Source organism: Nelumbo lutea, chromosome 5, assembly GCF_056320005.1.
Source record: "Nelumbo lutea isolate HS-2025 chromosome 5, American lotus-T2T, whole genome shotgun sequence".
NCBI lineage: Eukaryota > Viridiplantae > Streptophyta > Magnoliopsida > Proteales > Nelumbonaceae > Nelumbo > Nelumbo lutea.
The window spans coordinates 24,816,875-24,838,884 of record NC_142688.1 but is presented as its reverse complement, the minus strand read 5'-3'; the positions used below and the strand labels follow the sequence as shown (position 1 = coordinate 24,838,884).

Here is a 22,010-nt window from a genome sequence, read left to right as displayed (position 1 = left end):
TAATGTTTTATATATGGATCATTTATATGGTCAAATAAGTTAGTGGTTCAACTAGTAAGATCTTAATGTTGACCAAGCTAATGTTTCTTTTGCAATAAGGTAGTTTGAGTTGAAACATACTTAAAAATTTGTTTGAATGATAGTTCAATCAATCTGATTATCAAATTTAACAGAAGGTTGAAAACATTTATATAAACTATACAAGTAAGAAGATTTCAAGCTAAGTATTTCGATTGAAAGGCAATAAATCTGCTAATACACCATGCTTCAATCTGATGAAAATGAACATCAATGGAATGATGATGATGCAATATCATCATTTTGTAGATAAAATTGGCCAAATGAAATTTCCATGTGTATCATCATTTGAAATGATGATGATTATCACCTATTAAATGCATTTATATTACTATTAAATTCCATATTTTGGACTTTTTCTTGAGTAAAATACTCCAATTTTTGAATTAGGCAAATGTAACTTGGATTGTTTCTTTTTAGTTTATTTTCTTTCCTCTCATTAAGGCCTACTCCAAACTTGTCATTGACTGCCTTAGGAATAGGATCAAGCTGCCATGGAGTCTGAGACTATCATTGATGATTGCAAGATGATATGCCAAAGCTTCGAAGAGAAATCGACCATCAACATGTCTATAGGAAGCCAACAAAGCAATAGATTGGTTAGCAAATCAAGCCCATATTTCTTTTGTGTAATCCGGTTTGATTCCTAGAGCTTTAACCTTTATTAGTTGTTTGGATTATTGGGGACGTGCTACCCCAGAGCTGTGTAACCTCTCTTGTATATCTTGATTTATAAAAAAAAATCCTATTCTATCTCAACGAATCCTATACTTAAAAAAGCATTTTTGTTTCTTACCATTGAATCTCTTCAAAAGAAGAATCTAATAAAAATGTTCACTAATTAAACCTATAACCCATAATTTCTTACCATCGTGCGGGTCCCCACTAGTATATAGACATGTGCGATGTATGGGCTTTGTTAAATGAAAGTTAAACAATAGAAATACATAAGAGTATATAATTATTTTATATTTCAACTTTTTAATAATCAATTTAATCAAACTCGACTCGAATTGGTTGGTTTTCTAGTATTTCTGATCGGCTTTGGTTTAGCAATTTTTCAATTCGACCAAGTTAGGTCAATTTTGATTTGACCATTTGTAAACCAACTTGACCATAGACATATATAATATTTTATATTTTAAATATAATTTTTAATACAAGAAAATGGGAAAATTCCCATATTTCTTAGTCTAAAATATTTTATATCATAAATTTATTTTTTAATAATATCAATAAAATTTATTAAATTTAAATTTAATTTTTATGTTTAAATCTTTTAAACAAATAAACCAAACTAAAAATAGACCCAAATTGATACAACCCGAGTTGGCGGGTTTTCACTAATAATTAATCGGTTTCAGGTGACAAGCTCCCGACTTAACCAAGCCAATTTGGTTGGCAAAACAACCTACAACTGAATGTACCTATCCTTTAACACTCCTAATTCTCTAATAAATAACAATAGTTTAATCTCCAATAATTATTGAAAGTTTAAAGCAAAATACACATTAATTGAAAATAAATTTATAATAAAAATATAATAATTACAAAAATACAATAAATATTAAAAATATATTAAATTAGTCAATAAATTGTGTAATCTCAAATAATAGTTTAATCTCTAATAAATATTAATTAATAAATTATAAAAATACATACTAAAAATAAATTTATAAAAACTATAATAAATACGATAAGTTAAATTTCAAAGGTTAAATAATGGTTGTTTAATCTCCAATAATTATTGAAAATTTACTATTAAATAAAAAACAAAAATAGATTTATAAATAATTATTGAAATAGTATTTATAAAAAAATACAATAAATAATTACTGAAAATAAAATAAATATTAATTTTAGTATATATAATGTATATACACTATTATTGTAAAATTATGACTAATAACTATTATTTTTTTGAAAGTTATTTTATATTATTATTATTAACTGATATAAGTGAAATTAGTTATTTACAATACTATTTAGTTATTTAAATAAATTTGTTATTTAAAATTTTAAGATATTACTTATTTACTGAATTTAACAATCCATAAAATTCTAATTCTCACTATTTTTACATTATTCATCATTAATTTTGTGAAATGTTAAATTATTATTAATATGAATACTATGAAATCTATTATGATTATTTTCTACCTTTAAGATTTTTTTTAAACATTTATTACATAATTTCGTTATTTTAATTATTTAAAATTTACTCATGTTATTTTTTATAATTCATATTGTTACTACATAATTTCATGATGAATTTTATAAAAGTATAGAACTATTAATAATATAAATATTATTAAATCTTTTAGAATTAAATTTTGGGTTTTAAATGTATATTTTAAAGTTAGTATATAGTTTCGTTATAATATTTAAATAAGTCTGAAATTTTTTAATTGAAACCTTCTTTAGATAGTTGTAGATAAAAAGTGGGGGAGAGTAAAAATAGGAATTAGATAGTTAAGGAGGGGACCTCTCTACTAAGGTGGCATTTGATAAATCTGAAATCTGAAGTTTGAAAATTATTAATAATATTGAAATAACACGAATAAAAATAATAAAATAAATAATAGTTGACAATAATTACTAAAAATAATTAATAATTATAAATAACACAATAAAAATTAATAAACATAATTAATCACTAATAAAAGAATATTAAAATGATTAAAATTTAATAAAAACAAAAGTAATCAATAAAAATTAATAATTAATTATTAATAATAGTGAAATAACACGAATACAAATGATAAAATAAATAATAATTGATAATAGTTACTAAAACTAATTAATAATTATAAATAAAACAATTATAATTAATAAAAATAATTAATGTTTAACAAAAATATTAAGATAAGTAATAATTAGTAAAAATAATTAATAATAATAATAATATAATAGTAATAGTAATATTAAGATAATTAATAAAAGATTATTATTATTATTATTATTATTATTATTATTACTCAACCACCATTGCTGCAAGTTGTAGTGGCGGTGGTAGGAAGACACAGGGGGGGGGGGAGAGAGAGAGAATCACTGCTGCAGAGGCTTGCAACGGCGGTGGTATGAAGACAAGAGAGAGAGAAAGGTCGAATGGATTCACGAGAGAGCGAAAACACGAGCAGGGTTCTTCCTTCTCGTCCCTGAGGGCAAAAACATGAATGATATTGGTTTTTTGGGTTGCAATTACATAGGGGTAAAGTGTGCCATTTTGAAAAAAGTTGAAGGGTAATTTCGATCATGCATTGACTCTAAAATGCGTTTGAGAGTGTTAAGAGCTAGCCTGCAAGCTATGGTTTCTAGATCTGAAAACAAAATTCAGATCAATTTTAAGAGGTGACACCAAATGGGTTTGAGGTCTGAAAAGCAACGTTTTCAGACCTCATACGTCTGAAAAGTGCAATTAAACGCCACCTAAATTAGAGATATTTTAAGTGATAAGTAGGAGTTAGAGATAATTTACTAGATAAATAAGAATTAGAGAAAATTTAGGAGAAAGTGGGGGAAAGTGGTGCCACTTGGCTGAGCATTAGAAAAGCAAATCCCTCCTTTATGGTTGTTAGGAATAGTTAAGCTTATGTTATTTCCTTATTGGTTTAATGGGTAGCTAGCGAGGGGGCCCTGCGTTGCTGGGGCTCGCTCATAAACTATTAGGGTCGAGCTTGAGCTAAGCTCGAGTCATAAGCTTGGAAGTTCGAGCTTGGCTACCCTTGATTACAAGTCTCTCAAGTAGCCGAGGTGGCGAGTCGAGGTCTCCCTCAATTGCCAAGGTGCCAAATTGAGGTCTCCTTCAGCTGCTGAAGTGTCAAGCTGAAGTTTCCCTAGCAAGCGAGGTTTCGAGCTAAGGTCTTCCTTAGTTGACAAGGTGTCGAGCTGAGGTCTCCCTCAAATGTCGAGGTGCTGAGCCGAGATCTCCCTCAATGACGGAGGTGCTGAGCCGAGGTCTCCCTTAGTGGTTGAGGTGCCATCTAGCTCAAGCTCGATTCAAATTAGAGACTTGAGCTTAAGCTTAGCTCAACTCAAACTCGACTACCTTTGATTGCAGGCTCCCTAGTAGTCGAGATGCCGAGCTGAGGTCTCCCTCAATTGGAGAGAGAGTGACATTCTTGTAATTTATAAGGAGAGAGAGATGACATTCTTGTAATTTGTAAGAAAGAGAGTGGCATTCTTGTAATTTGATAGAAAAAAATTAAAAGAGAGAGAGAGAGTTGGTAGAGAGTGGCATTCTTCTAATTTCTATGAAAAAAAAGGCAAAAAATACTGTTCGATTCCATTTTCCTGATGCACAGGCCTTGTTATTTCTTTATGCAATTCCTTACTCCAAACCCCTTCCTAATTTTCTATTTTTTTGATTTTTTAATTCCATATAATCTATATAAACTAGCGGAGGGGGCCTTGCGTTGCAAGGGCTTGCTCATAAACTATCAGGCTCGAGTTCGATTCGAATTAGAGACTTGAGCTTGAGCTTGGCTACCTTTGATTGTAGGTTTCTTAAGCAGTTGAGGTGTCGAGCTGAGGTCTCCCTCAATTGCCGAGGTGCCAAACTGGGGTCTCCCTCAACTGCTGAAGTGTTGAGCCGAGGTTTCCCTAGCAAGTGAGGTGAGTTCAAATCAGCTCTCCACAATGTCCCACAACACATCTCTGCTGTATATTGGGAACATCTCCTGATGATGACATCATCATTTATGGTATTATCATTGGGAGATGTTCCCAGTACACGATAGGGATATGCTGTGGGACATTGTCGAGCTAGGCTCTTCCTTAGTTGACAAGGTGCCGAGCTGAGGTTTCCCTCAGTTGTTGAGGTGCTGAGCCAAGATCTCCCTTTGTGATTGAGGTGCTGAGCCGATGTCTCCCTAAGTGGTTGAGGCGTCGTCTAGCTTGAGCTTGATTCCAATTAGAGACTTGAGCTTGAGCTCAGAAGTTCGGGCTCGGCTCGGCTTGAACTCAACTACCTTTGATTACAGGTCTCTTAGCAGCTAAGATGCCGAGTTAAAGTCTCCCTCAGTTGGAGAGAGAGTGGCATTCTTGTAATTTATAAGGAGAGAGAGATGGCATTCTTGTAATTTGAAAGAAAAAAAGCAAGAGAGAGAATTGGTAGGAGAGAGTAGCATTCTTGTAATTTGGAAAAAAAAGTAGAAGAGAGAGTTGGTTGAGAGTGACATTCTTGTAATTTCCATGTAAAAAGGCAAAAAATACTGTTAGATTCCATTTCACTCATCCTTAGTCCTTGTGTACACATTTTAGCTTAATATATTTATATTGATAGAGATTATGTGGAATTTAAAAATAAAAAATTCAAAAAATAGAAAATTAGGAAGGGGGTTTGGAGCAAGGAGATGCATAAAGAAATAACATAATTACCCATTAAAGCAATAAGGAAATAACATAAGCTAAACTATTTCTAGCAACCATAAAGAAAGAGGAATTTGCTTTTCTAATGTTTAGCTAAGTGACACTTCTAAATTATCTCTAACTCCTATTTATCTCTTAGATTATCTTTAATTTAGTAGAGAGATTCTCTCCTATACTGTTTTTAATTCATATTTATCCTCTCCCTCACTATTTATCTACATCTATCCAAGGTTCAAAGTATCCATACGCCCGATACGTTGGTAGGGGCATATTGGGCGAATCGATACTGTTTTTTCTTTACTTTTTTTATTTTTTTTCTAAAACCAGTTCAAGGGGGGCGGTTTAGGGCTCCTCCACCCCCTGAACCGTTTAAACCCCCCATACAACCACTATATGGGCCGGAATGATACGTATCGGTCGATACGTGCCGATACATGTCGATACTTTGAACCTTACATCTATCTAAAGAAACTTTCAATTCAAAAGTTTCAGAATTATTTAAATATTATAATGAAATTATATACCAACTTTAAAATATTTATTCAAAACAGAAAAATTAATTACTAAAGATTTAATAATATATTATTAATAATTCTATACTTTTACAAAATTCAACATGAAATTATGTAGTAACAATATAAATTATAATTTTATGAATTATTCAATTTAAATGTTATTCAAATAATAAAAGATTAACATTAAAAAATAAAAAAAATTATTTAAATATTTCAATAACTAAATATATTAAACAAAAAAAAACATTAAAAATAGCTAAATAATTATATAACAAAATATTTAATATCATGTAATAACATTAAAATAAATAAAATTCAAATAATGAAAAATTTTAAATATTTTACATATTATTTAAAATTTTAAATAACAAAATATTTAACATGACAAATTTTAAATTAGATAAAATAACAAAATTATGTAATAAATTTAAAATTTTATAAAATTAAACAATAATTATAATATAATTCATAATATTCATATTAATATTAATTTAATACTTTACAAAATTAATAACAATCTGTTTAATAATAGTACTAATTATAATTTTATGGATTATTAAATTCAGTAAATAATTAATATTTTAAAAATTTAAATACCAATATAATTTAAATAACTAAACAATATTGTAAATAACTAATTTCACTTATAACTTAATAATTATAGAAAATAATTTCAAAAAAATTAATATTTATTAGTAACAATTTTACAATAATTGTGTCATTTTATATTTATATATACTGAAAATTAATATTTATTTTATCTTCAGTAATTATTTATTGTATTTTTGATAAATATTTTCAATAATTATTTATAAATTTATTTTATTTTTTTATTTAATATAATAATTATTGGAGATTAAACAAGTATTATTTAACTTTTGAAATTTAACTTGTTGTATTTATTATATATTTGTTATAAATTTATTTTAGTAATTATATATTTTTTATAATTTTTTGATTGATATTCATTAAAGATTAAACTATTATTTGGGATTGCACCATTTTATTGACTAATTTAATTTATTTTTAGTATTTATTACTTTTTGTATATCTATTGTATTTTTATTATAAATTTATTTTCAATAAATTGTGTATTTGTGTCATAAATTTTTAATAATTAGTGAAGGTTAAACTATTTTTATTTATTAGAGAATTAGGACTTCGGAGTGTTCAAGGAATGGTACATTTAGTTGGAGGCTATTTTGCCAACCAAATTGACTTGATTAAATTGAGAGTTTGTCACCCGAAACCAATTTACCATTAGTAAACTTGCCAACTTGGGTTGTATTTGTGTGGGTGTATTTTTGGTTTGGTTTGCTTGTTCAAAACATTGAAACTTAAAAAATAAATTTAAATATAATAAATTACAGTGGCATTATTAAAAATTTAAGTTTATGATATAAATATTTTGATTAATATATGAGATTTTTCCCACTTTCTCGTATTAAAAAGTTATATTTAAAATATAGAATTTGTATGCATTTATGGTCGAGTTGATTAAGTTTTGATCGGTTTATAAATGGCCAAACTGAAACTAACCTAACTTGGTTGGGTTGGTAAATTGCTAAACCAAAGCTAATTGGAATTATTAGAAAATCGATCAATTCGGGTTGAATTCAATCGGATTGATTGTTAAAAAAGTTAAAATATAAAACAGTTATATATTCTTATGTATTTCAATTGTTTAACTTTCGCTTAATAGAACCTGTACATTGCACAGGTCCCCTAGATCCCGCTAGTATTATATAAAATAAATGAATTTTAGATAATTTAAAATATATAAAAAATAAATTTGTACATATACAAATATGAAAATGACAGACATGGAAATTGCTTGTGGTCCAAGTTCTACATGTTGTCTCCAGATTAAAAAGCATCCAAGCTAGGAGGATTCTGGATCTCCTGCCCACACTTACCCACAATACACCACCCCCCGTGAATTGGGGAACATCTTCCCCTGCATAATACTATGCAGATTAAAAAGTATCCAAGCTTGTAGTACCTGGTATTTTTTCTATTGTTATTGCTGTTGGGTGGTTGGTTTGGTATTCAGTCATATAAATTCAGTACTTTGTTAGCTACAAGCAGCCAATTAATCAAATTTTGGTTTGACAATTTGTTTTCAAGAATAGATGTTTGGCTTTGTCATTGCTTTTTCCTTATAACACTGCCATGCCTGATGAATGCTTGTGGTAAGCTTATGAGGCATAGCCACTTAATTTAAAGCAGAAATACTTAACACAACTTCTGAAGTGTGAATAGATCGAGTTAATGTAGCTACTTGTTATCAATATGCCCTCATTATTCTTTAGTAGAATTTTGACTAGTTAAGCATACTCATTTGTTTGTTAAGTTATCTAAATTTGATCCACCACTAGATGTGTGTGAAGAATATTTTTTACACATGAATTAATACATGCATCATTATATTGGTATGTATTTGTTAAGGTAACGAAAATGCATAAATCACATTAGAAAGTATATACTGAAGTGACGCAAACTGGCTGCTTCTAGTTGGAGGCGATTTGGCTCCCAGTAGACGATGGATGTGGAGAATCTGCACAGAAAGAATCAGAGAACCCGGGGGTTCTTACCCAGCGAAGTCGCTTCGATACTTAAGTCAGTATGTGCGAACTGAAAGTGATTAGAAAGTAAGAGAGCTAGTAAGCAGTAATTGCGTGCGTACCCTGGGCCCTTGGAGGGAGGCCTTTATATAATGGAGTCATCGTGGGCTTCGCGGAGTAGTTCCGAGATTATTGCCATGATAGAATCTTGTTCCGTGTTAACTGAAGATAACATTATCAGTTGATAAGGTTAATCACTTCCACCCGAATTGGACGGGGAGATAATGCTTAGCTGTTACAAGGTGTGATCCCGCAAAATTCGGGAACCGTTGGAGTGACTCTCGGGATTATATTGAGGGCAGATCGGTATACCTGAACTAGTTTCTACCTCGAACTGATGTTCTCGAGCTAAAGGTTGTACACCTCGAACTGATTTATGTACTGGTGCCGCGACCTAGTACCGAGGTGCCCTTAGCTCGGGGTGATTTCAGCTCGAAGAACCCTTAGTTCAGGGTAGTGGAGTATCACTTTGTAGTGAGTTAGGTATGCTGAGTTATCACCTATGTCGAGTCATATCCACGTTTTCCCTTATTACGAGGTCGGGCCAAATCACCTTCCATCATATTCAATATATGAAATTTTGTATTATTATACCCAGTCAAATCTATAGCTCTTATCTTGATTTCTTATAAAGCTTTCTTGCTTTAACAGGTGGGAAACGACTTGTCCCTGTGGGTCTTGGAGATGATGATCAGTGTATTGAAGATGACGTTGCAGCATGGTACTACGAATTTCTCTTGCTTTTTTGAATTGATATATTTTTCTGCTTCATCCTTACTTTCTTCATTATGTTTGTATTAAAATGTTTGGCATGGCTTCACCTATTGTTGTTATAGGCGAGAGTTGGTATGGCCTGAGTTGGATTAGCTGCTGAGGGATGAGGATGACACATCTGTTTCCAATCCTTACACTGCTGCTGTTCCAGAGTACCGGGTCCTATTTTATGATCCTGCAGATGTGCCAGTAAAAGGCAATAACTAAAGTAATGCAAATGGTCATGCTGTTTATGATATTCAACATCCATTCAGGTACTAGTGGAAGTTAAGAATTCTGGAGTTTAAGTTCAGTATAGTTCTTTTCAAATCTGAATCATGAAGGTCTAATGTGGTTGTGCGGAGAGAACTTCACACCCCAGAATCTGATCGTTCTTGCATTCATCTTGAATTTGACATTTCAGGCACTCATTCAAGTGGCATGGCAATTTTGCTTTCGTGAGTTTTGTTCCTGTTTGATGCAATATTTAGGTACTGTGAACTACCATGAATTTGTTCATGTTTTATTAGATATAATTCATAAATCATAATTGCTAGTGAAGATGATTTGATTTAAAGATGTCATCATATGCAAGTTCTTTTAACAGGGGCAGAATTGAAAACTTTGAGGTTCTGATTCCGATTCCGGTCGGACTTGACAAGACCTGGATTTTAATTAATAGGCCATACCTCTCTATAATACAACCATATATCCAAAAAGTTGTATGTTCATCATAAAATGACAATTTTAGACATTTTATGTGAAGTTTTTTACATTTAAAATGATGAAACGCTTGTATAGAATGTTGGGGGATTTTTTGATGTGCTTAATATTCGGATCCAAAAACAAAAGCTCGATTCTGAACCTAGTCAATCTATAATCAGGACTCAAACCCAGAACAACGTACCCATTAAGTCAGATTGGATTGGTTAATTGGGTCTGTCAGATTGACCCATATCATCCACAGACAGTCCTGGGACCGGAACTCGGAAGAGTTTCACTTTCCAATGTCCATTGGGCTGATTAGTTAGTTAGCCTTCACTCTGTCTCTATCTACGCAATCTTTCTCAAAATATCTGCTAATAATAGAGTTCAAAAGACGGATGGTCCAACCGTCCAAGTAAAGTTTACTGGTTTTCCGAGGTTTAATGTTTGGGGCATTTTGGTAATCAATATTTTTACTGCATGGGTGTTGATTCATCACTCCACTGCATTAAGGTTGAATGGAAATTTAAATTTAGTCAAGCCAAAGGTCTTCATTAGGCTCGCCTTTAATCCAGCCAATTCATCTAATTTATATACCCATGTTCTATCTATCAGAGGGTTAAATGTGTTTCAATTCAAAGGTATTTAGTAGGAAATAAGGGATTTAAATAATAGTCCCAATATTAAGTAAGAGAGAGATGGGGGGATCAGGTGAGAGAATTAAAAATGATTTAATTTTACTAGAAAAAGAATAATGATGGATTCTAATATATATATATATATATATATATATATATATTAAAATAAAGCGGTCAATAAATTTTCTCCTTTAATTTTTGTATATTTTTTATTCTATGTCATTTTTTGAACAACCAATGAGATGTATTTTCCTAATAACGTAAATAATTTCTTCTCCTAAAATTTATTCTAAACTACCTCCCCCACTTTTTTCCAGAATTATCTCTAATTCCTATTTATCTTCTAAATTATCTCTAATTCCTATTTATCTCCACAATTATCTCTAATTTAGTAGAGAGCTTCTCTCCTAAATTATTTCTAATTCCTATTTATCCTCTCCCCTACTTTTTATCTATATCTAACTAAAGAAAGTTTGGATTAAAAAATTTAAGAGTTATTTAAATATTCCAACAAAATTATATAATAACTTTAAAATATTTATTAAAAACACAAAAAATAATTTTATATTTTTACAAAATATATTACGAAATTATGTACCAAGAATTTAAATTATACTTTTCCAGACTATCAATTTAAATGCTTTTAAAATATTTAATAATATATAATAGCTTTAAATAAATAAAATTCAAATAACAAAAAATTCAAATATTTTATAGATTATTTAAATATTTAAATAACTAAATATTTATCAGAACTATATTTTAAATAGTTAAAATAACGAAATTATCTGATAAATAATTTTATATTTTTATGAAATATATCACGAAATTATATACTAACAATTTAAATTATGTTTTTTCAGATCATCAATTTAAATGTTTTTCAAACATTTAATAATATGTAATATCTTTAAATAAATAAAATTCAAATAAAAAAAATTTAAAAATTTTATAGATTCTTTAAATATTTAAATAACTAGATTTTAAATAGTTAAAATAACGTAATTATGTAATAAATTAAAAAATTTCTTTAAAGAAGAAAAATAATTATAACATAATATTGAAGTTAATAATAATTTAATATATTACAAAATTAATAATGAAAATTAGTAATAATAGTATAAATTATGATTTTATGGATAATTAAATTCCATATATAACTAATATTTATAAATGTAAATATTTTACATATTATTTAAGTATTTAAATGACTGGGTATTTTAAATAACAAAATATTTAACATAACTAGATTTTAAATAGTTAAAATAAAGTAATTATCTAATAAATTTTAAAATTTTCTAAAAAGTAGAAAAATAATTATAACACAATATTGAAATTAATAATAATTTAATATTTTTACATAATATTATAAATAAATGATTTCACTTATATCAAGTAATAATTCGAGAAAATAACTTTCAAAAAAATTAATATTTATTAATAATAATTTTAAACTCTTAATCTGTATCTATTATATAATTATATATACTAAAATTAATATTTATTGTATTTCAGTAATTATTTGTTGTTTTTGTGATAAATGTATGTTCAGTGGTTATGTAGAAATTTATTTTATTTTTTTATTTAGTAGAAAACTTTCAATAATTATTGGAGATTAAACTACTATTTGTGAAGTTTTTAAATTTAATTTATTGCATTTTTGTTATAACTTATTGATTAATATTTATTAGAGATTAAACTATTATTTGAGATTATACTATTTATTGACTAAGTTATAATATAATTTTAGTACTTATTGTATTTTTTTTCATTTTCAATATTTTCAATAATTATGTATTTTTGCTATAAAATTTCAATAATTATTGGAGATTAAATTGTTGCTATTTATTAGAGATGTGACTATTAATTTAACTGAAATTATGAGTATTCATGAGTTGGTTTAGTTCGGTCATAGGCTATTTGTCTAACCAAATTGATGTGGTCAGGTTGGGGAGTTGGTAAACAGAAACCAATTGACTTTTTGTGAAAACCGACCCACTCAAGTTGTATCGGTTTGGGTCGATTTTTTGGTTTCATTAGTCGGTTCAAAAGATTTGAAATTAAAAATTAAATTAAATTTTAAAAATTATTGTGCAATTATTAAAAAATAAATTTAAAAGTTAGATTTATGATATAAAATATTTTAGACTAAAAAATATGAGAAAATTTCCACTTTTCCATATTAAAAATTATATTTAAAATATAAAATATTAATATATATCCATGGTTAGGTTGTTCGATTTTGGTTGGTTTACAAATGGCAAAAGTGAAATTGATCCAACTTTTTTGAATTAGGAAATTTTTGAACCAAAGTCGACCTAAAATACTAGAAAACCAACCAACTCGGGTCGAGTTGATCGGATTGGTCGGTTTCATCAGTTTAAAAAGTTGAAAATATAAAACAATTGTTACTCTTATGTGATTCCATTAGGGTCATTTAATAGAAAAAATCGTATAGTTTTACATATTTAGTTAAACCTACCTTATAGTTTTCATTTTATTAAAACATCCCGTATATTTTAGAACTTATTTACTTAATCAACCTTTCATTAAGTAGTGTTTGTTTTGCCATTAGACCCATGATTTTTTATTCCAAAAATACCATCAACACTTTTTTTTTGTATAGAAAACAAAACTAACCAAATATAGCTAATAGAGTGGTTGTCAGTGTCTTATAAAGGGCAAAAATAGTATTTTTTTTATTTTCTTTTGATTAAATTTATTTAAATGAAAATTAGGGTCAACACTATCATTTTCCATTGTCATCTAATGGAAGATTGGTTAAATCCATTGCAAATTATAAGTGGTGTTTTAGTAAAATTTTAACTATAGGGTAGATTTTAGTAAATCTATGAAACTATAAGGGTTATTTTAATAAATGACCCCTTCTATTATTTAGTTTTCGCTCCCTCGCTAGTGAAGAAAATTAAGACATAAGAGGTTTTTTAATTTTGAAACATGAAAAGGTAAAATTAAAAGAGGTGAGAGGGGGGATTAAGAATGATTTGAAGAAGAGTAATGATAAATTTTAGGGAGAATGACCCATACCCCCATTGTCAGAATTTGTAGGTTCAAAGTATATTTGGGGTAGGTGCCAACTCGGAATTGATGACAATTCACAGGCGGGTATGGATGCATAAGGTGTGGTTTTTTGACGTTTTAAATGTTTATATCTGTGCAGGTGGGAATCAGAAATCTGCATTGGGTGTATCCATACTTCTCTGTAAATTTTAGTAGAGAAAATTAAGACAAAAAAGAGGATTTTTGAGAAGATAATTATGTACTTTGAGATATATCAGACTTGGGATTCTACAAAATATATAAGATATATCAGACTATATGATAGAATAATTTAAAAGTTGATTTTTATTTTGATAAATTTTCACACGTGTAAAGAAAGAGAGAAGAGGAGACCCAGTGTGAGAAAATGGTGAGAGAGAGAGAGAGAAAGAGGGACCCCTCCACAGTCCACACTCCTCGTTCTAGTATATTTATAGCAAATCCAAATAGCAAATGAATTCGATTAAGTAGAATAGAAACCGCAGAAGCAAGCAATTGATTAATTAATGGGTGGCCTGAAGCATTTTGTTCTGGTTCATGGTGCTGGTCATGGAGCATGGTGTTGGTACAAACTGCTGGCGTTGCTGAAATCTGCAGGTTACCGAGTGACAGCACTAGATCTGGGAGCTAGTGGCGTCGACCCAAAGAAGCTGGATCAGATTGCGTCGGTTTTCGAATACGTGCAACCTCTGATGAACTTCATGGCCGCTCTCCCTGAAGAAGAAAGGGTGATCCTTGTGGGTCACAGCCTCGGCGGCATAGCTATTTCCCTAGCCATGGAGAGCTTCTCCCGGAAGATTTCCGTCGCTGTTTTCGCCACCGCCATCATGCCCAACACTGCATCTCCTCCTGCAGCCATTCTACAAGAGGTGAATTCTTAATTGTTGTTACCTGCAGCAAACAAATCAAAATTCTAAATATCGTTTTTCACTTTCTCCCCTCTGAATTCTGATCGTCAGTTATTTGGAAGAACGCCACCGGAATCTTTATCGGGAATAAATTTTACTCTGGGTCCTCGGCCGGAGAGCCTTATTCCGACTTCAATAACATTTGGCCCGGAGTATTTGGCACCGAGAATGTATAACTGCTGCCAGCCGGAGGTAAGTACTAATTAAATTTCCATAAACAAGACAAACGACACGATTTGGTTGATCAATTTAAAAATTAATGGGTTTGTTATATGGAATAATGCTATAGGATGTTACGCTGGGTACATTGCTGGTGAGACCGGCGGCTTTGTTCGGAGAAGATTTATGGAATGAAGACACAGCATTGTTATCGGAGGAGAGGTATGGATCGGTGAGGAGGGTTTTTGTGGTATGTGATGGAGATAAAGTGATGGACGAAAGCTTTCAGTGGTGGATGATAGATAATTATCCAACCAAAGAGGTGAAAGTGATTAGGGGTTCTGATCATATGGTTATGCTCTCAAAGCCTCTTGAGTTCTACTTTTGTTTACAGGAGATAGCTGACAAGTATTAGGAATTTTCTCCAACACTTTCATTCCAATTTCCAACTATGACAGGTGTTTTATCTTATTCATACTACACTGTAGGTGATGTGACTATTTATAAAAAAAAAGGAAATATCTATGATGCGATACTTGAAAAGGATTTCATCAATCATAAACTTTCGTGAATTTTGATGAAAATACATCTGATTCGTTAATAAAATTTTCTGCTATCATATCTTTTAAATAAGATTATTTTATTTCAGTTTAAAGGAGGATTTTTTTGAAATTAAATTTTCTATTCCAGAAAATTTGCAGTGTACGGATGCAAGTGGAGTACCTGATTTGAACGGGGTCGGGGCCATTCAAATTTCTTTTTTTTTTTTTTTTTTTTAAAATAAAATCCTCAAACCCTAGCCAGCCCAAATAATTGCCCTACTATTATTTGAAGAAAAATTACATAACACTCAAAAGAAAAAAAAAACAAATAATTGTCCCACTATTACTGGTCAAGTGCTTATATGCTTTTACTCTTGAATTGTTTTTTGGTACCATTCCTCTTTCTACATCTAACCTTGCTCATTTTAATACAAATTGATATGTATTATCACATCAAATATATATATATATATATATATATATATATATATATATATAATGCATGTATGGAAATGGAGAAAATATTGCATCCATATGAACATGCTAGTATTTTAAATCAAACACAGTTGATATAATGTTTTGTTTTTTCTTCTATATATTATTTTTTTAATGGCTAAAATATACTATTATAAGAAACTATTTACATCTATATCACAATTCAACCACGGAGGTGGGTCACCTTCCCAAAAATATCATTTTCACAACGTTTAGCCATGCTCGTCATAGTTTATGCAGGCATATTACTAGTTTTAACAATATATTTAATTCTTGAAAACAAAAGATAGAAAGTTGTCCATTATGTCCCTCTAAGAAAATTGCCCCCAAAAGATAGAAAGACTTCTCAAAAACCACACGAATAGTAGATATCAATTTATCAACCAAGCAGGTTTGGTTTCTAAAAATAATTTTTTTTTCTAGCAATCCACACATAATAACAAAAAATTGCCATCCAAGTTAGTACCTTAGCTTTGTCCATACCTGCATAAAAAATATTCAAAATACTAATAATAGTGTTAGTCGAATTAGGTGTAAGAAAAAAAATTCAATCCTCACATTCCAAGGAGAGTTGAACCACAGAGCCCCAGCAATTGGACAATTAAAGAACAAATGTAAAAACATCCTCATTTAAATCATCACAGAAGACACTGGGAATAAAAATATTAAGTCCTCTCACATGCATAAAGGAATTAATTGGAACAAAGTTATGGATCACTCTCCATACAAACAACTTATATCTAGGAGCAATTTTTTAGTTTCCAAACTTTCCCAATTAATTTCTCATGCATTAAAGGTAATCAGAATTCCCTTCTTTGCCATATAGCTAGATAATCATTCTTCAAACTCAAAGACCCATTCTTTGCTAAAGTCCAACAAAACCTTTCAGTTTGAAAATTCCTAAAAGTATGCACATTCCAAACATGAGCCGCCCAACTTTCTCCAAGATAATGAGAAATTGCTTGGGAATTCCAATTTCCTTCCTAATCAAAAAGGTTATTGAACATGATATTTACATCTTGTCGAATAACATGGCCAATAAGAGCAATAAAACTTTTATCAATTTGGATCTAAGGCACATTCCAAATATTCTCTTGAGAATCCAAAGACAGTTTATATACTAGATTAGACTTGAGAAGAAAAAGAGATTTATAGATACTTTTCCAAACTCTAGAATAATTAGATTTCAGTATAGGGAAAAATGCAATGAGAATGCACATATTTACTTCTCAACAATTTCACCCACAGGCTGTGATATCAGTTTATAAAAATCCAAGCCAACTTTAATTGAAAAGAAACATTTATTTCATTAGCTTTTCAAACTCCCAATCCCCCATACGAAATAGGAGAACAAAACTGATTCCAATTTGTCCAAGAAAAACCTTTAGAATTCTTTCCAAAAGACCACCAAAGTTTCCTTTGAATTTTAACAATTTTTTCATTCAAGTCCAACAGAAGTGAAACATCAGACATGGCATGATTAGGAATGGATTGAAGGGCCGATTTTAAAAGAACCAGCTTCCCAACTTGAGACAAATTTGCAGCTTTGTGACTAATATATTAGTCATTTATCGAGGGGTAAAACAGGCAAATGCTATTAGGTGGAGTATTATTCACTTATTTATCTATATTACTTTAAGTGAATACTTGCCTTAGGTTCATTGTAGGTCATAAAATTAAAATCCAAACAATGTGTATAATATAAGGTATGCATAGTGCAATGTCTTGCACTAGTCTTATAAGAAATGAACTTGCTAGTTTCTACTACACAACCCCTCCTATGTGTTCCTCGTTATGACACACCGGGTCCCATAAAGTTTGTGGTTGGGGTTTTTTTCTTTTTTTTTTTTTTAATTTTTTTTTTCACTTCTTCTATGGATAAATGTTATTTAACGTGCTAATATGACATTTGAAAAGAGTCTGAATCACCAGCGAATAAAACATGTTCCAACAACCTACCAACATCATCTGATACCGCATAGCTCATATATGACGAATCCAACTTTTGTGGTGTTTCGCATTGAAATATGCAATGTGAAACCAAATTGGTAGGGTGCTGGAACATGTTTTGTTGGCAGGTGATTTCAACTGTTTAAAAATGTAGTAAATCTATGATGATAGAGATAGAATTTTGTCTTTTTACTTATAAATACTCCATATGGGCAAGGTGCTATATGCCATAACTGGTCAATAGGGGTCCGTAGGATTAATGAGAGGGCACACATACAGGCCCATTGACTTAATGACACAGCTTGTTTTAGTATGGGGTTCTTGGCCTTCCCGTAATTATACATGGATAAAAATATTTTCATGTTTTGACTTTTATCATAATAAATAATTGTTTTTTTTGAAAAAGTACTAACAGACCTAATGCAGATCTATAAATATTCAAAATGTCAAATACCACTCTATGCATCAATGTCTGCCTGTGAATTTTGGACCTGACACTTACCCCAACTGTACTTTGAGCCTACAAATTCTAACCCTGGACTGAACCATCATTCTTCCTAGTTTTTTTATTTTATTTTTATCCCTAAAGACAATTCAACTTATAAATGCTGAGATTACAAAGTAGAAAAATGTAATAGCAAGACAGTGAAACCAACACTGTAAAAGCATTCTAACGTGACAACTAAAACAGGTAACCAAGAACACCGGGAGAAAACAACTCAAAAAATATAGAAACACGAAAAGGATTGACTAATGCCTCCAACAGAAATGAATTAAGCAAGTTTAGCTCCCCTACTATGTGGGACCTGACCAACAAATAAATAAATCGCGGTTTTTTACTTGAAGTTTACAAAAAAAAACAAGACATATGACCATATGCTACATAAATGAATATAAATTTTGATATCAACTAATTATGTTAAAGTCATTAAAAATGTTAAAGATGTCACGTATGACGTCTTACTTTTCCATTGGTTTAGGTTTATTTTTTATTTTGCTTTATAGCATTTGATAAAATTTAAAAATTAGATTGTTTAATTCATGCTACATAGCTTTTATATGTATAAATTCTCCTTGAAATAAAACCATATAACAAAGTGTTCAAGTATGATATAACCAATCAACGGGAGTGAAAGTGTTAACCAATCATTTGGCATTCATCAAGATTCAAAACTCGCATGTTTCCAGCATCCTATATATTACTCTTATCAAAATTTCTTATACATGACTCTTGGATTCTTTGTCCTATATATGTATGTAAGTAGAAGACGTGAGAAAGACGCACGACAAGACAGGTTAGAGATGTCTTTTCATGGACCTCACTTTATATGCAGGGGCCAGAAAACAAAGAATTGGCAGGGCAAAATACCACTGATGGGATTTTATAACGTAGGAGTTGGGATCTCATCCCAACTAAACACGTTTCAACACCCTACCCAAGACCAGACATCTCACATCCATCATAACGTGGAGTTGGAACATCACGTCTTTTGTTGACAGGTGATCCGGATTTGAATTGGCCCCTTTTGGCCCTTTATCAATAATACAGATTTAAGGGCTGGGCCTGGGACTAATATTTTAATTCATCGATTCATAAGAACGGTGTAAAGGTTTTGTCCATGTTTGTAAGGAGAGTGTAATCTGGTTTAATTTTGTATACGTATAGATAGAATGGAGTTTTACGTCGATAATCTATATAAAACCTATAAAATGTAAAGTTTTATATTGATTATTGATGTAAATACTACATTGATTTTATTGATATAAAACTTTACGTTCTTTACCCATTGCATTTTTCAAAAAGCAAGGTTCGCTTTTACAGTTTGATGTATTTTTACACCTATGACATTTTACATATGTAGGGTTTTATGATATGGAAAAGACATGATATCCAAAAGACATCTGATCAATCAATTGAAATCATAAACTTGGTTGTGGATCAAGTGTTATTTATCAAAATTCATGGGTGGGTTTTGATTGATCAAAACTCTTTCCATATCATATCTTTCCTGCATCATAGATTTTCCCGCATATGTATTTATTTTATATTTACATATTATTATATGAAAATTATGATATAATATATTATATATGTACAAAATAAATTTATACATAAAAAGTCTTAGGCTCAGAATCTGAGCTGGGCCTAGATTGTAACCCTTATCATAGGTGAAAAGCCGGGCCTGGCTTGGGCCAAAATAATTAATTACCCCTGGTTGTGGGATCATTATGCTGCGAAAGATGAGGGACCTGTTGTCTTAAAACCATGTTCACCAAAAAAGCTGCTAGATTGAATACCATTCCATGTCTATCTTATATCATGTGGAATAGTTCATCTACTGTTTTGAATGTGAAATAAATATCCAACATGTCCTTTTGTGTTATTGATCATCCGAGCACTGTTCAACCTAAAAGCTTAAGTCATTAAATAAGAAAAATCAAAACCTTCCAATGATGAAATAGATGTGGGCCAAGATTAAAATGTATATACGCTGAAACCATTAAGTTGGAATTTAATCTGTGACGTCCTTTTTACTTTTCCCGTCTGGAATTAACTTTGATGATCACATTTTTGTGCATTAACAGGCAAGATAAAACAAATTCGGGTTAGTTGGAACCAATGACGAGGTTCCACGTCTGTAATAAATTCATAGGCCTCACTGTGAAAGGTACATGTCCCATATATTTAAATAATGATACGGACCATTGGTTCTACAGCTTATTGAACAGCCATTGCGTTGAGCCAAACCTTGTTCGAAACATGGGGTTTACTTGAGAGGCCGCCAGTCAAGTAGCCGATTCACTGTCTCATGAAGGTTTATGGGGTTCATTTACCCCCATGTTTTTTGGGGAGAATACCCCTTGAGCTGTGTAACTGATTTTCCTGTTCTAGGTTTCTAGCCCAGGTATACAATGCGACTCTCTTCCTTATCATTATATATCATTTTATTCATCAAAATCCTTCATTATCACTATATCACCCTGAGCTTGATTAATTGCCTGTTTGTCAATATAAAAGAAATCTCTCTCTCTTATATAAAATATATATATATATATATATATATATATATATATATATATATATATATATATATATAAAATAAGCATGCTCTCCTGTTTATTGCAGAGCAAGCCATGAGCAGTGGTGACAGAATTTCGTGAAAGTAAATATAATGTCAACACTCTGAAAGCACAGCATAGGCATTCAGCTACAAACACATGATTCCGATGTGAGGGTGAATGCTGTGATCTCAGAATTCTTGCTTCTAACAAATTCGGTTCATATCTCACAGGCACATCTACTGTACATTGAAAATATCTCCTATGAATAATAACAAATAAGTACGAGAGATGTTCCTACTATGATAGGATGTGCGTGTAAAGCGCCTGTGAAGCGCCAGCAGCAGATCGGTCCCATTTGATCATTCTCAAGTACTATTAATCCTTCGCTGACGTAGGTGTGGTTAATTAGTTTGACAGTTAGTTAGCCTGTCAATTATATCCGTAAAATCCATGAATCTGACTTCAATGAATATAACCTTATTAAAAATGGATTGGGATTTGATTTCATCTAATCTTATTAATAATATAATATTTATTAATTTAATATATACATTTTATATAATTTTATTTAAAATTACAAAGAAGTATATTTTATAAATTATATTATATATAAATTTATATATACATATAAATAAATTCAGTGTGGTATAATTATTTACATATATACATATAAATAAATAAATTATTTATATAATAATTTTTGTTTTTTTTTTGTATTTTAAAAAGTTAAAGTGGAATCAAATTAAGTCCAAATGCATTAGGATTTGAATTCGAATCCACAATCTTTAAATCCGATCAAAATTCGGATCAAATTTAGATGTAAAATTTCAGTAATCGGATTAGATTTGAATCTTACTGAATCCGAATCTAATTACAACGCTGTTATTAAGTGTTAGCCTAAAAAGGTTAAATTACTGGAACCTTCTCTAAAGTTTCTAATGATTACTGAAACCTCCTCTGCTTTTTTCTAATAGCAATCACGTCCCCTGATGTTTTAACACCATTGCAATTACACCCTTCCATTAGAATCGGTTGAATGCAGGGACAGAATGATTGAATTGACCTTCAATTCAATTGCTAGGAGGAATACCCAGACCAAAAGGAACCTGCAACTTGAACTCCTACATTATTGGATTCGTTGAACGATTGG

At 30.4% G+C, this 22,010-nt stretch overlaps 1 protein-coding gene across 1 annotated transcript; it reads left to right on the top strand.

Annotated features, from left to right (window-relative positions):
- The first annotated feature begins 14,102 nt into the window (after window positions 1–14,102).
- On the top strand, window positions 14,103–15,394 carry LOC148851089 (methyl jasmonate esterase 1-like). The gene is made up of 3 exons (XM_088945603.1): window positions 14,103–14,612; window positions 14,703–14,843; window positions 14,941–15,394. The coding sequence occupies exons 1-3, from the start codon at window positions 14,250–14,252 to the stop codon at window positions 15,223–15,225; spliced, it is 789 nt and encodes a 262-aa protein (XP_088801729.1). The 5' UTR covers window positions 14,103–14,249; the 3' UTR covers window positions 15,226–15,394.
- The last annotated feature ends 6,616 nt before the right edge of the window (window positions 15,395–22,010 follow it).